Source organism: Ranitomeya variabilis, chromosome 7, assembly GCF_051348905.1.
Source record: "Ranitomeya variabilis isolate aRanVar5 chromosome 7, aRanVar5.hap1, whole genome shotgun sequence".
In the NCBI taxonomy this organism is placed as follows: domain Eukaryota; kingdom Metazoa; phylum Chordata; class Amphibia; order Anura; family Dendrobatidae; genus Ranitomeya; species Ranitomeya variabilis.
The window spans coordinates 67,350,089-67,365,450 of NC_135238.1; the positions used below are offsets into that span (position 1 = coordinate 67,350,089).

Here is a 15,362-nt window from a genome sequence, read left to right on the forward strand (position 1 = left end):
CGGCCCAGGCCATTCCGACACGACCAGCGATCTCGCAGCAGGGGCCTGATCGCTGGTACGTGTCACACATAGCGAGATCGCTACTGAGGTCGCTGTTGCGTCACAAAACTTGTGACTCAGCAGCGATCTCGCTAGCGATCTCGCTATGTGAGACGGGGCCTTAACCCTAAAGTTTGGGAGCTCTAGGTGTGATAATAAAGGGTTAAATCACGGAAAAAAATGGCGTGGGCTCCCGCGCAATTTTCTCCGCCAGAGTGGGAAAGGCAGTGACTGAGGGCAGATATTAATAGCCTAGAGAGGGACCATGGTTATTGGCCCCCTCCCGGCTAAAAACATCTGCCCCCAGCCACCCCAGAAAAGGCACATCTGTAAGATGCACCTTTTCTGGCACTTAGCCTCTCTCTTCCCACTCCCGTGTAGCGGTGGGATATGGGGTAATAAAGGGTTAATGTCACCTTGCTATTGAAAGGTGACATTAAGCCAGGTTAATAATGGAGAAGCGTCAATAAGACACATATACATTATTAATCCTATAGTAATAAAGGGTTAATAAAACACACACATTCTGGAAAAAGTATTTTAATGAAATAATGACAACAGGTTTTTGACCACATTTTTTATTGCACATCAAGGGTTAACAAGTTTACAACGGGACCGATGCTAATGCAACCAGCCCCGCTGTAAACCACTCCCATGGCTGCCCGGAGATGAACTGATAAGCGTGGGAAATTTTCCCACGCTCCAGAGTTCACCTCCGGTCAGCCGGGGAGTCCGCGCAGCCGCAGTGACTACCAAACGAGTTCACCCAAGCAGCGCGAGCTGCCTTCAGGAGAACTCGGTATACAGTGAACGGGATCGCTTTACGATCCTGTTCATTGTATCGGTGGCCGCGGTTTAGAGCAGCCGCATGTTATGTGGCTGCTCTAAACTGTAGATCATCGTGGGACACTCGTTTAATTGGATGCTGCGGAGGGTAGGTATACATTGTGGTTTGTTTTTTTTACTTTTTTTTGGGACGAGGGCTTTGTGACCGCGAAGTCATCGAAGGTCCTGCACACAAAGCATCTATAGGAACGGAAGCCGCTGAGGAGATTGGGGGCCATCAGAAGGTGAGAATAACCATTTTTTTATTATTTTTAACATTCTATCTTTTACTATTGATGCTGCATCAATAGTAAAAAGTTGGTCACACTTGTCAAGCACTATGTTTGACAAGTGTGACCAACCTGTCAATCAGTTTTCCAAGCGATGCTGCAGATCGCTTGGAAAACGCTAGCATTCTGCAAGCTAGTTATGCTTGCAAAACGCTAGTTTTTAGCGGGAATATGCATGCCAATTCCGCATGTGATATACCCGCGGCAGGAGTTGCAGAATTGCCACGGAAATTTCCGTGGCAATTCTGCAACGTGTGCACTTAGCCTAAAAGGTGCTTTTTTTTACAAGAACAGTCTTTGCATTTCATTATACTAACTATAATTTCTTATATTTCTACTGACAGAGTCATGTGAGGGTTTGCTTTTTTGCAGGGCAAGTCAACATTTTTAGGCCGGCGTCACACTAGTGAGTTTTACGGACGTATGAGAGGTGCAGAAAATACGGATTGCATACGGTTCAATAATTCTCTATGGCCCAGCTCCTATCTGCCGTATTTTACTGATCAGTATTATACGGTCTTGTACGGCCGTAGAAAATCGCAGCATGCTGCGTTTGTCACCGTATTGCGCAAAAAAAAATCGCCAATGAAAGTCTATGGGGGCGAGAAAAATACGGATTACACACGGACCAGCAGTGTGACTTGCGAGAAATACGCAGCGGTGTTCTATAGAAAAGTCGGTAATTCAATTGCCGGCTTTTTCTTTCTCCTTCACAAACCCGACATGATATGAGACATGGTTTACATACAGTAAACCATCTCATATCCTTTTTTTGGGGATATTCCACACTACTGTTAGTAGTGTGTATGTGCAAAATTTGAGCGCTGTAGCTTGTAAAATAAAGGGTTAAATCGCAGAAAAAATTTGCGTGGGCTCCCGCGCAATTTTCTCCGCCAGAGTGGGAAAGCCAGTGACTGAGGGCAGATATTAATAGCCTAGAGAGGGTCCATGGTTATTGGCCCCCCCTGGCTAAAAACATCTGCCCCCAGCCACCCCAGAAAAGGCACATCTGGAAGATGCGCCTATTCTGGCACTTGGCCACTCTCTTCCCACTCCCGTGTAGTGGTGGGATATGGAGTAATGAAGGGTTAATGTCACCTTGCTATTGTAAGGTGACATTAAGCCAGGTTAATAATGGAGAGGCGTCAATTATGACACCTATCCATTATTAATCCAATAGTACGAAATGGTTAATTAAACACACACATTATTACAAAGTACTTTAATGAAATAAAGACACAGGGTGTTTCAATATTTTATTATTCTCTTAATCCACCTGAAGACCCTCGTTCTGTAAAAAAGGAAAAATAAAAAATCAACAAGGGGTTAAATCATTTTACAGCCAGGAGCTGTGCAAATGCAGTCGCTCCGGTCTGTAAAATGTTGTGAATGAATGTAATGCAGGGGAATGTGCTGTAGTTACCTTGAGTTGCGGTGATGTCCTCATATGAACTCGAGCATGGGAACTTTTCCCAGGCTCGGGTTCATATGAGTTCATCCAGCAAGGGCGCATCACCGCAACTCAAGGTAACTACAGGAGAGCAGTAACTTTTCTATTTTTACACTAATGGAGCTGTATGGCAGCTTGTTTTTGTCATTTTGATTGCGTTTTATTCTACTTTTTTCCTAGCAATATGATGAAAAACCATAGTTTTGCCACGTTTTTTTTTCATGACGTTCACTCTACGAGTCAACGAGTGTGACAGTTTTATAGATCAGGTCGTTCCAAATATGTGTACTTTTTTTTAACTTAAAAATGCATATGTATAGGTATAATTTGTTTATGTTTTATTATTTTGTGATTTTTTTCCATATTTTTTTTTTAAAATGTAAATGTTTTAAAAATATTTTACTTATTCCCTCTATGGGACTTTCACTTTTTTCACTTTGATCGCTGGTACAAAGCCGTGGACAGCATGAATCAGAGCCTGGCTGTATGATGGCAACCAGGTATATTCTTCTAATAAAAAAGCTCTGACGTTTCAGAGAAAAAGTTATTTTACAGATCCGGCCAGGGACCATAGCCAGAGATGAGCATAAATGGATGATGCCCCTAGTCAACTCTTCCCAGTGCTGTTGCAGGTGATTGATAGGTCTCTCCTTCATATATACATAGCGAGGCACCTGCCATTCACCTGCGCCAGCAATGGCATTATTTAAATACTGATGTTAGTAATTGACAGCAGCATTTAACGGGTTACAATTCAGCAATTGCATCATCTGTCTGAAGGCCTGTGCTTCATACAGCCCTTAGCAACCTGTGACAGAAATGTAGGTCATGGGTTGATATGAGGTTAATCATGTTTCAAATGGCAGCTGGGTATAATATAACAAGGATGACTAGTTGACTAGTTGAAGGGGCAAGATCCCGGTGGCTTCTCCAGTTGACTTACAGGACTCTCAGTATACTTTATTTTTGTCTTGAACTCTTTTTACACGTTTGGCAAAAGATTGCAAAAATGTTTGATGTATATAAAATCGCTTGGTAAGGGAGTACATTTACAAAAAAACATCAGACTTTCGGAAAAGTTGGAAATGATGACTCAGGTAAAATCGTCTGGAAAGTCTAAACTGAACACAAAAAAATGGCTTTAATAAATATGCAAATGAAAAGATAAAAATGGCACAAATCAAAAGCTAGTTAAAAATATATATAACTACAAGGTGGGCCCTTTATATGGATACACCTTAATAAAATAGGAATGGTTGGTGATATCAACTTCCTTTTTGTGGCACATTAGTACTGCATATGGGAGGGGAAAACTTTTCAAGATGGGTGGTGACCATGGCGGCCATTTTGAAGTCGGCCATTTTTAAATGCAACTTTATAAATGGCCCACCCAGGTGTATCCATATAAATGGCCCACTCTGTAGACAAGTAAAAGATGCAAAAGCAAGGATGAATTGGCCCCTTTATATCTATTTTTATTAATTTCCTAGTCTCCGTTGATACTATAGAAGAGCAGGAGGCATGGGAGTAATTGCTACGGACATTGATAAGTAGAGCCCTGCCGGTACTGTTGAGAAAGAGGAGGTACGGCAAAGAGAGAAGGGAACAGGGAAGGGCGAACCGTTCAGGGAAAGAATAGGAGGCACGGAAGTTACTGCTTTATTTCACAGATGCCTTAGAGCAACAAGACAACTTACTGAAAACTCTATGCAAATTTACTTTCCCTTGCACTCCTCTTGTTTGACCTGTTTTCCATCGATACCGCATTCCTATGTTTTAAAGTTGAAGCTTTAGTTCACTGTTGCCATTACAAGAAAGTACAGCAGCAAGGATTAGTCTTTGCAGGTATTCATATTGGGCATTTCATACGAATTACTTAAAAGACTTCAATTTTTGCTTTTTTAAAATGTAGTTTTTATTTTGTTTGCCTTTGTTAAGGGGGTTTGGAAGACACAAATGCTTTTGTACTGATTGTTCCTAAATGTTGTTTTGTTAAAGCAGATGTGAAACTACGTGAGGGTTGAATCGTCTCCCGAATTTTGGTATGTACAAGCTCCTCTGCCCATACTTAGGGTGTAGAAAGAATACCTTGCTTTAGTTTCTATAGTTTATTTTAGTTGATTTCTTAAAGTAAGGGCCATTGTGAATACCTCTCCCAGTAGTCCTGATTTAACCTGTTACATGTGATCGACAGAGCTTTATTATATAATCTGTTACTATTTCTTTCCTTTTTTGTGATTGATGGGGCTTGGTTACATATTTAATGTAACAAAAATGCTAATTATTGGAATCAGTTACAATTTATAATGATGCTCAATGCTAAAGCCAGGGCCGTTTCTTCAACAGGGCGGGCAGGGCGGCCACACGGGGCGCCGTGGGGCCGGGGGGCGCAGGAGAGGCCTCGGGCCCCGGTGGTCCCCTGCCCGCTGCTGCTGCTGTTTAAGGGCTGTCAGGGGCGCGGATGCCGCGCTCAGTGCTGAGCGCGGGCGCGCCCTGCCCGAACTCAGCTGCAAATCTGACAGCTGAGCGGTCAGATCATCGCCTCGCGTCGCCGCGCCCCCCCCCCCGCACCGCACATAATGGTTGCGGCCACCTCGGCGCCGCCACTCACCTCCGCTCCGCGCTGGTATGTGGAAACATTTAGCTCCTGCTGATTTCTACTTGGCACCAGGCGACAATGCAAAGGTGTCAGTGACAGCGACATGCCCCAGTTATCTGCCTCTTCTCTCAAAAGTGACTGCCCCGATATACTATGCCATTCACATGCCCCCCAATATACTGTACCATTCACTTGCCCCCAATATACCGTGCCGTTCACCTGCCCCCAATATACCTTGCTGTTCACCTGCCCCCCAAATTACTGTGCCATTCACCTGCCCCAATATACCGTGCCGTTCACCTGCCCCCAATATACCGTGCCGTTCACCTGCCCCCAATATACCGTGCCGTTCACCTGCCCCAATATACTGTGCCATTCACATGCCCCCAATATACCGTGCCGTTCACCTGCCCTAATATACTGTGCCATTCACCTGCCCCAATATACTGTGCCATTCACTTGCCCCCAATATACCGTGCCATTCACCTGCCCCAATATACCGTGCCGTTCACCTGCCCCCAATATACCGTGCCGTTCACCTGCCCCAATATACTGTGCCATTCACATGCCCCCAATATACCGTGCCGTTCACCTGCCCTAATATACTGTGCCATTCACATGCCCCCAATATACTGTGCCATTCACATACCCCCAATATACTGTGACGTTCACCTGCCCCCAATATACCGTGCCGTTCACCTGCCCCAATATACTGTGCCATTCACATGCCCCCAATATACCGTGCCGTTCACCTGCCCTAATATACTGTGCCATTCACATGCCCTAATATACTGTGCCATTCACCTGCCCCAATATACCGTGCCATTCACCTGCCCCAATATACCGTGCCGTTCACCTGCCCCCAATATACCGTGCCGTTCACCTGCCCCAATATACTGTGCCATTCACATGCCCCCAATATACCGTGCCGTTCACCTGCCCAAATATACTGTGCCATTCACATGCCCCCAATATACTGTGCCATTCACATACCCCCAATATACTGTGACGTTCACCTGCCCCCAATATACTGTGCCGTTCACCTGCCCCAATATACTGTGCCATTCACATGCCCCCAATATACCGTGCCGTTCACCTGCCCTAATATACTGTGCCATTCACGTGCCCCAATATACTGTGCCATTCACCTGCCCCCAGTATACCGTGCCATTCACCTGCCCCAATATACCGTGCCATTCACCTGCCCCCCAATACACTGTGCCATTCACCTGCCCTAATATACCATGCCGTTCACCTGCCCCCAATATACGGTGCCATTCACATACCCCCAATATACCGTGCTGTTCACCTGCCCCCAATATACCGTGCCGTTCACCTGTCCCAATATACTGTGCAGGGGCGCCGCGCTCTCGGCTGAGCACGGGCGCTCCCTGAGACAGTGATCAAAGAGCTAAGCACACACACTATCACTGTCAGACTAGGCTGCCTGGCTGTTGCCAATTTCAATGCTGGACAGGACAGGCTGCAGTCTAGTCTGACAGTGGTAGCAGTATAGCAAAAATGCCCACCCCCTGCCTATGGATTAGTCCTTCCCTTCCCAGCAGCCCCAATATCCGGAAATTCACGAGGCTCTCCTAGATTTGGAGCAAAAGGTTGATGATCCCACTCTTGCTTCTGAAGCAAAGTCACTGTCAGTGATGTTGGAAGACTTTGCCTTTCTAATCACACTGGTAGTATGGTATGACCTTTTATTTCAGGTACAAATCGTAAGTAAATCTATGCAGTCAAAAAATATGGAGATGACTCGATGCAACGATTTGTTGAAGAAGTGTACCATATTTGTAAAAGAATATCGTGATTCTGGCTATGAATCTGCAAAGACCGTGGCCACTGAAATGGCTACAGACTTGGGCATCGAAGCTAAATTTACAATAAATAAAAGGCCCAGTAAAAAAAAAAAATTGTTTGACTATGAAAGTCAGGATGAGTTAATTACAGATGCAGAGCAACATTTTAAGATTTCTGTTTTCTACCCTCTTGTAGATAACATGGTTGCATCACTGGAGAGGCGTTTCTCACAACTGTCTGAGCATAATAAATGTTGGGGCTTTCTATACAACATTAAAGATTTGCCAGAAAAAGAACAACTTAAAAATATGTGCAAATCGTTGGAAAATATGCTAAGCCATACTGCAGAGGTAGACAAACTACAATGTGACATTGACGGCAATGAATTGCTGGAAGAATTAAAACATATTCAGCCAATGATTTCAAATTCTTCTATAACACCACTGGAGGTTTTGAAGCACATAAATTACACGCACTCTCATGACCTGTTTAAAAACATATGGATTGCCATGAGGATATTACTAACTATTCCGATTACAGTTGCAAGCAGTGAGAGAAGCTTTAGCAAACTGAAGCTGATAAAAACATATCTTCGTACCACAATGACAGATGAGAGGTTATCATCTCTTGCTATTTTATCAATAGAAAATGAACTGGCAGAAAAGCTGAATTATTCGGAAGCTATTAATGCTTTTGCAGCGGCTAAATCTAGAAGAGTCAGTTTCTCATAAATCTGCAACCTACAATTTTTAGGATCTGTTTCCAAAATAATTAATAGATATTATTTACCTACAACTTTGTTCTCACCGTTAATAATTAGCATACTTGTCCCTTTTCCCCAAGTTCTATATAAGTTAAAGGCAAATTATAATTTATTAAAAAAAGGGAAGATACAAGCCTGCTCTCTATTTATTACTCAAGCCCACAAAAATAATGTTTATTATTTTCGGTGCCGGGGGGGGGGGGGGGGGGGGGAGAAATTTCCTACTCTCGCCCTGTGTCATTTTTGGGCTAGAAACTGCCCTGGCTAAAGCGTTGGTGTTTTATCCCTTGTGGCTTACATCATCGATAAATATTATTTTAATGAGTGGCTTCCATATCATATTGTTGTTATATCAGAGTAGTATTGCAGAATTTCCTGTAAATATGACTGTTCAGCTAATGGCTACATATTGGATTCACGTTGTACGTGCCACATGCAGGGGTAAGTTATCCCTATGGACAATTTGTAATTATCATGTTTCATTTGCAACACACTGCTGGGGTGATATATTAAGATCAGAGTTTTTTCAAAGGTCATTTTTTTCCTTTTCATATTTTTTGGAATATTTTTTATGCTGGTCTTAATACGAAGCCCCCTGAAGTGTAAGGTCCCTAATTTAGTAAGAGGTTAATGCTTCTTAGGCCGGTTTCACACGTCAGTGTCTCCGGTATGTGTAGTGACAGTTTTCTCACGTACCGGAGACACTGACACACGTAGACACATTAAAATGAATGAGAGCTGGGAGCAGGCAGACATTTGAAGTATGCTATATGCACACGCCCGGCCACATTCTGACTAGACATGTGGTGCCTTACTAGAGTCACTTGTATAGAGCAAAGCCTCACACGTCTAGTTGGAATGTGGTCACAGATACGCATGTTGCATACAGTCATATGAATGCCAGTCTCGTCGCCTGCATGCTGTGCACGAGTAAATTGACTGTAGACTTTTGTGCTAAACCCGGACACCCCCCTTTAAGGAGAAATATAAAGCTAGGATCTTATCTCCATTTTGAGCACTGAATTTCTCCACAAAATTATTTTCCCTGTGTACTTAAAAATTATGATAATTTTGCCCACATCTTTTCCGGCACATGTTAGCTGATTTCAACAGTTGGCATCAAAACCTGGGGTCTGCACGAGACCCCTGTGCTTGTCATATCTGGATAGCTATGAGCGCTGCCCAGTGCCCATTGTTGCAACAAAGTAGTACAAGCGAACGGATGATCGCAGCTTCTAGACTCCCATGGAGACAATTGAAGCAAGAGTAAAGTAAAATAAAGTTTTTAAAAATATAAAAAAATAAAAAATATTATAAACATTTAAATCACACCCGATTCGCCACATTTAAAATAAAACAATAAAAAAATAAAATACACATATTTGATATCGCCGGGTTCAGAATCGCCTGATCTATCAATATATAAAAAGAATTTATCTGATCGATGAATAGTGTAATGAGAAAAAAAAATAAAAATGCCAGAATTAGGATTTTTTGGTCGCAACAAAATTGCATTAAAATGCAATAACGCGTGATCAAAAGATCATATCTGCACCAAAATGATATCAATAAAAACATCAGCTCGACGAGCAAACAAATGAGCTCTCACCCAGCCCCAGATCACAAAAAATGGACAAGTTACGGATATTGGAAAATGGCACGGTTTGTTTTTTTTTAAACAAACTTTGGATTTTTTTTCCACCACTTAGATAAAACGTATACATATTTGGCATCTACGAACTCGTAATGACCTGGGGAATCATAATGGCAGGTCAGTTTTAGCATTTGGTGAACATGGTAAAAAAAGACCCAAAAACAATTGTGGGATTGCACTTTTTTTGCAATTTCACAGCACTCGGAATTTTTTTCCCATTTTCGAGTACACGACATGGTAAAACCAACAGTGTCGTTCAAAAGTACAACTCGTCCCACAAAAAAAACAAGCCCTCACATGGCCAATTTGACCAAAAAAGTTATGACTCTGGGAAGAAGGGGAGCAAAAAATGAAAATGCTAAACTAAAAATATCTCTGGTCATTAAGGAGTTAAATTAGGTAACTTTGGGGGTTTTTGTTTACATTTTTGTGTGCCTTTTTTTTTTTAAATGCGCTTTTTTAGTGTTTTTGATGCTGCGGTTTTGTCTCTTCTTCGTGTATTGCTTTAAATAAAGCTGCGTTGTTTTTGATACTACCTGGTATTTGGCTATGACAAAACCTTATTGATACACTTAGGCCGGCGTCACACTAGAGAGTTTTACGGACGTATCAGAGGCGTAAAAACAACGCATTGCACACTGACCAATGATTCTCTGTGGCGCAGCTCCTATCTGCCGTATATTTCTCGGCTGTATTTTACTGGCTGAGAAAATCGCAGCATGCTGCGTTTGTCACCGTATTGCGCAAAAAAATCCGCCAATGAAAGTTTATGGGGGCGAGAAAAATACGGATTACACACGGACCAGCAGTGTGACTTGCGAGAAATACGCAGCGGTGTTAGTGAAAAGCCGGTAATTCAGCACGGTGTACAGTAAAATCACACTGACATGTTAGAATAGAATAGATCAAATAAATGTCTACACATAGACTAGGTATATATGAGACACATATATACTGTACATATATATTTATATTTAATACAGCGCTAGATAGTAGAAAAGCCGGTAATTCAATTGCCGGCTTTTCATTTCTCCTTCCCAAACCCGACAGGATATGAGACATGGTTTACATACAGTAAACCATTTCATATCCCTTTTTTTGCATATTCCTCACTACTAATGTTAGTAGTGTCTGTGTGCAAAATTTGGGGGCTGTTAAAATAAAGGGTTAATTCACGGAAAAAACTAGCGTGGGCTCCTACGCAGTTTTCTCCGCCAGAGTGGGAAAGCCAGTGACTGAGGGCAGATATTAATAGCCTAGAGAGGGACCGTGGTTATTGGCCACCTCTAGCTAAAAACATCTGCCCCCAGCCACCCCAGAAAAGGCACATCTGGAAGATGCGCCTATTCTGGCACTTGGCCTCTCTCTTCCCACTCTCGAATAGCGGTGAGATATGGGGTAATAAAGGGTTAATCCCACCTTGCTATTGTAAGGTGACATTAAGCCTGGTTAATAATGGAGAGATGTCAATAAGACACCTATCCATTATTAATCCAATAGTAACAAAGGGTTAATAAAACACACACACATTAGGAAAAACGTATTTTATTGAAATAATGACATAGGGTGTTGTAATAGTTTATTATACTCTTAATCCAAATGACAACCCTTGTTCTGTAAAAGAAAAAAAAGAAAAAAACAACAATATCCCATACCTTTCCGGCGCTCAGTCACGTCCCACGCTGTAAATCCATCTGAAGGGGTTTAAAATTTTTACAGCCAGAAGCCTGCTAATGCAGCTGTGCTCCTGACTGAAAAATCTGGGGAATGAATGGAAAGCGGGAGCCAACGCCAGTTTTTTCCACGATTTAACCCTTTATTTTAACAGCTAGAGCCCCCAAATTTTGCACACAGACTCTACTAACATTAGTAGTGAGGAATATGCAAAAAAAGGGGATATGAAATGATTTACTGTATGTAAACCGTGTCTCATATCATGTCGGGTTTGGGATGGAGATAGCAAAAGCCGGCAATTGAATTACCGGCTTTTCTGCGATCTTGTGCTGTATGAAATATAAATATATATATGTGTCTCACTGACATATATATATATATATATATATATATATATATATATACAGTGTATAAATATAGCCTGTATATATGTTTTCACGAATATTTGAGCTCATGGATCCATTCTATGTCCATTTTGCAGGCCGGCGAGAAAATCTCGCCGTACGGATGCCATACGGAGGTTTACATGCGCAAAATACGCTGCCACACCCTGCCTACGGATGACATACGGATCACTGTTTTGGGATCATTTCTGTGTATTACGCCTGTAAAATACGGACCGTATTTCCCTATGCTGAGTGTGACGCTGGCCTTAGGTGTGGATTGCATGCGTTTTTGATGTGCTTCCACAGTGGAAACGCACTTAAAATGCATGTGTTTTTCACCTGTGGAATTTCTGCACTTAATTCAAGTCAATGGGGAAATTTGGCACATAAAACTCAACGTACCCACCAGAGAAAGTGACATGCTGCAGATTTGAAACACACTGCCGGTCAGTTTACACAGTGGGCATGAGATTTCTATAAATCCCAACCAATTTGCTGGAACTGTAAGACGCTGCATTTTTTGATGTAGAAAAAACATGCAGTGTCAAAAGTGCACCAAAAGCTCATCATGGGAACGTAGCCTAATAGGGGATTATACAAGTGCTGTCCAACCAAGATAGCCTTTAAGAGATATTAGTTTTAAATTGTTTTCACCATAATTTACTCATCATTGGTCCTATTTCAGTGAAATCATATCGCTATTTTCTAACAATTTCATTATGTTCTATATCAATTATAAATAGTGATAAGCGACATTATAAATTTGGGCTGATACTTTGTTATCTGTTATCATGGGATGACGATTTTTGAAAATCTAATTTTTCTTCTCTGCAGATGAAAATAAATAATCATGTATGAGCATGGAAAGGGATACCCACCATCCGCTCCAGTCTACTCACAACCAGGTGGGTTTATCAGTGGTTAGGTTACTATTTCCAGCATTTATTTCAGCTCTAATATTTTACGCACATTTTTGGGTTAAGAAGCCGTGAATTGTGATAAAGTGTGTCCTCATTGGTTTTGCAGTCATAAAAGCCTATTTTGAATCAGAGACTAAACATTTTGGCTAGGTGTCTGCAAATTGAGATACTGGTTTGGCTTTTATCTTAAGTCATGTGACAAGGCTCGTTAAAGGGTCGACATTGACTGTTAGGATTACTACTTCCAATAGGTGGCACTAGAGTTCTAGTCCTCTTCCTCTCTGAAGAGACAATTTGCATATTTCCCAGAGGAGCATTGTGGCTTTAAGTCTCCTCACCTCAATATGCTTAACATGTCACTCTCCGCAAGGAGAAACGATACTTCTTGGATCCTGGCTTGATTTCAGAAAACTCTAATCAACATTCTTCCAACTTCAAGACACTCACGTTTCTAAGAAGCTGATATATGGAGGTCATTTTGCTGCATCTCCAAAAACTGAAGATCATCTTTAGTTTGTTTTTTGCTTTGTTTTTGTACTTACTAACAAAAATGATTGACAAGGTCAAAAGTAGAGATGAGCGGTGTTCGAGTCGAACTGTTCGCCAATTTCAAATTCGAGCTGTTTTGGGCGGTGTTCGAGTCATTCGACGAACCCGAACAATTTGCTTAAAATTCGGCTGTTCGAGTTTCTGTTCGATAACTGTTCATTCACCAAAAGCCTAGCTTGATTTGCACATTAAAACTGTTTATCATTGTTAATGGACTGTTTCAGTGTATAGTGGGCAGGGGAAGGGGGGGGCGGGGGATAGATCTGTGCTGAAATAACGCCGATCTCCGTTTTTATTTTTTCTTTCCCGCATTTACAGAGGGGCAGTGATGCACACAAGCAAGGGCATGTGTCATTGGCTGTGTATGTCACATGTCCTTGCCCTAAAAGAACCAGCCATTTGCCCCATCGCCACCATTTCCTCACTGCTGCAGCTTAGTGTTAGACGGCACCGCTGCTGCTGTGGGCGCTATACAGACTAAGTGTTTTTTTGGAGCGAATTGTCGGAGAGATAGGTTTAGGGAGTCAGGAGGAGTCGAGACTAGTTGTAATATCAGCCCTTTTCAGGGTAGGTTACAGCAGTTCATAGCACTTTTGCCAGGCAGGTCTGTGCCAGTGCTGTGCAAGTGTTAGTCACAGCATTCGGTGTAATCTAGCTCAGCCAATCCTTTTGGGCTAGTAGCATTGTCTGATAGTCATCTGAGTAGCCCGCCTGTGAAGCTAGCTACACCGCCTGTGTATCTCTATTTTCACTGCATCTAATCCAGTTGATAGTTTTTGGCCTAGTAGCATTGTCTGCACGTCAGCAGAGTAGCCCGCCTGTGAAGCTAGCTACACCGCCTGTGTATCTCAATTTTTACTGCATCTAACCCAGTAAATCGTTTTGGGGTTTTGAGCTTAGTAGCAATGTTTGCACATCAGCAGAGTAGCCCGCCTGTGAAGCTAGCTACACCGCCTGTGTATCTCTATTTTCACTGCATCTAATCCAGTTAATAGTTTAGGGCCTAGGAGCAGTGTCTGCACGTCAGCAGAGTAGCCAGCCTGTGAAACAAACTATACCGCCTGGGTATCTCAATTTTTACTGCATCTAATCCAGTTATTAGTTTAGGGCCTAGGAGCAGTGTCTGCACGTCAGCAGAGTAGCCAGCCTGTGAAACAAACTATACAGTCTGTGCACTATGCACTTTATTAATGGCTTTTGATGGGGAACCAGTGTATTAACTTTGTATGGGCACTGCCCTTTGTTTACCATATAGTGGCAACAATTGTCTATAGGATTATGCACTTTATATGTGGATATAAAATCCTCCCAAATTTGCACTAAATTGGTGGCTCTCCCCTTATTTATGTGACCTCTTGCCAGAGCTCATGTCTATTTATATTCATATATGAAAATATGCAGGGGCGTTAACAACAATACATTTTGAATACTGAATACTATTATAATTTGTCCCTTGCATAGCCTCATTTGGCAAATAATGTCCTGTGCCTCTCTGAGATTTTCTGTGTATTGTTTTAGTTGGTGTCTTATGTGTTATAATAAAACATTCTGGTTTTACTAAGTTGTCAATCAGTATTTTTTCAGGTAGTGGTTTTTGGTTATATGTTTCTGGTTCTACTTGGAATGCTAAAATTTTGGGTTTGAATTTTCTCCTTGGTTTTTGGTTAAAACGTTAGCAGAGTAGCCCGCCTGTTAAACAAACTATACCGCCTGTGTATCTCAATTTTTACTGCATCTAATCCAGTTAATAGTTTTGGGCCTAGGAGCAGTGTCTGCACTGTCCGACGAGCCCTGGTGCAATATGTTATGACGTTCAGCCTGGGCCAACGAGCTCAAGAGGTGGGGCAAATCACGCTTCAGGAGTGGTCTCAGATCAGGGACCTATGCACCCTTCTGCACAGTTTTGAAATAGCAACAAAGATGTTTAGTGCTGACGATGCCATTATCAGCATGACTATTCCGGTGATTTACATGCTGGAGCACACCTTACACAGTGTTCGGAGTCAGGTGGTGGAACAAGAGGAGGAGGAGGAACAGGAGGAGTCGTATGCGGAAGGGATCATATCTCCAAGGTCAAGATGGTTGGCAGCACCAAGGCGGCTGGCATTGGAGGCTGGGGGAGAGGGATTACCGAGGGCGCATGTAGCAGCCAAACTGTTGAGAAAGGTGCAGGAGGCGAGGAAGAAGTGGAGGACGAACTGGCGCTGGGCATGGAAGACTCATCAGATGAGGGAGACCTTGATCAAATTTCTGTTGTGCGAGGTTGGGGGGAGAGGGCAGCCGAAGGAGGCATGATTCTCACCTCGCCACCACCAAGACAACAAGGACTTTGTCCTCCTGGATGCGCAAGACACATGAGTGCCTTCTTGCTGCACTACCTGCAACATGACCCTCGGATTGTCAG

The 15,362-nt window shown here is 42.6% G+C and overlaps 1 protein-coding gene across 4 annotated transcripts in view; it reads left to right on the forward strand.

The window, feature by feature from the left end:
• The first annotated feature begins 4,347 nt into the window (after window positions 1-4,347).
• Window positions 4,348-15,362, forward strand: part of LOC143786052 (lipopolysaccharide-induced tumor necrosis factor-alpha factor homolog) — an 83,798-nt gene continuing 72,783 nt past the window's right edge. The window contains exons 1-3 of one of the 4 annotated variants that reach the window (XM_077275230.1): window positions 4,348-4,449; window positions 4,606-4,646; window positions 12,324-12,394. In XM_077275230.1, the coding sequence (XP_077131345.1) occupies window positions 12,340-12,394 (55 nt within the window). In that variant the 5' untranslated portion in view covers window positions 4,348-4,449; window positions 4,606-4,646; window positions 12,324-12,339. Of the gene's footprint in view, window positions 4,450-4,602; window positions 4,647-12,323; window positions 12,395-15,362 lie in introns of all 4 variants that reach the window. The other 3 variants (XM_077275227.1, XM_077275228.1, XM_077275229.1) reach the window with 3 other exon arrangements.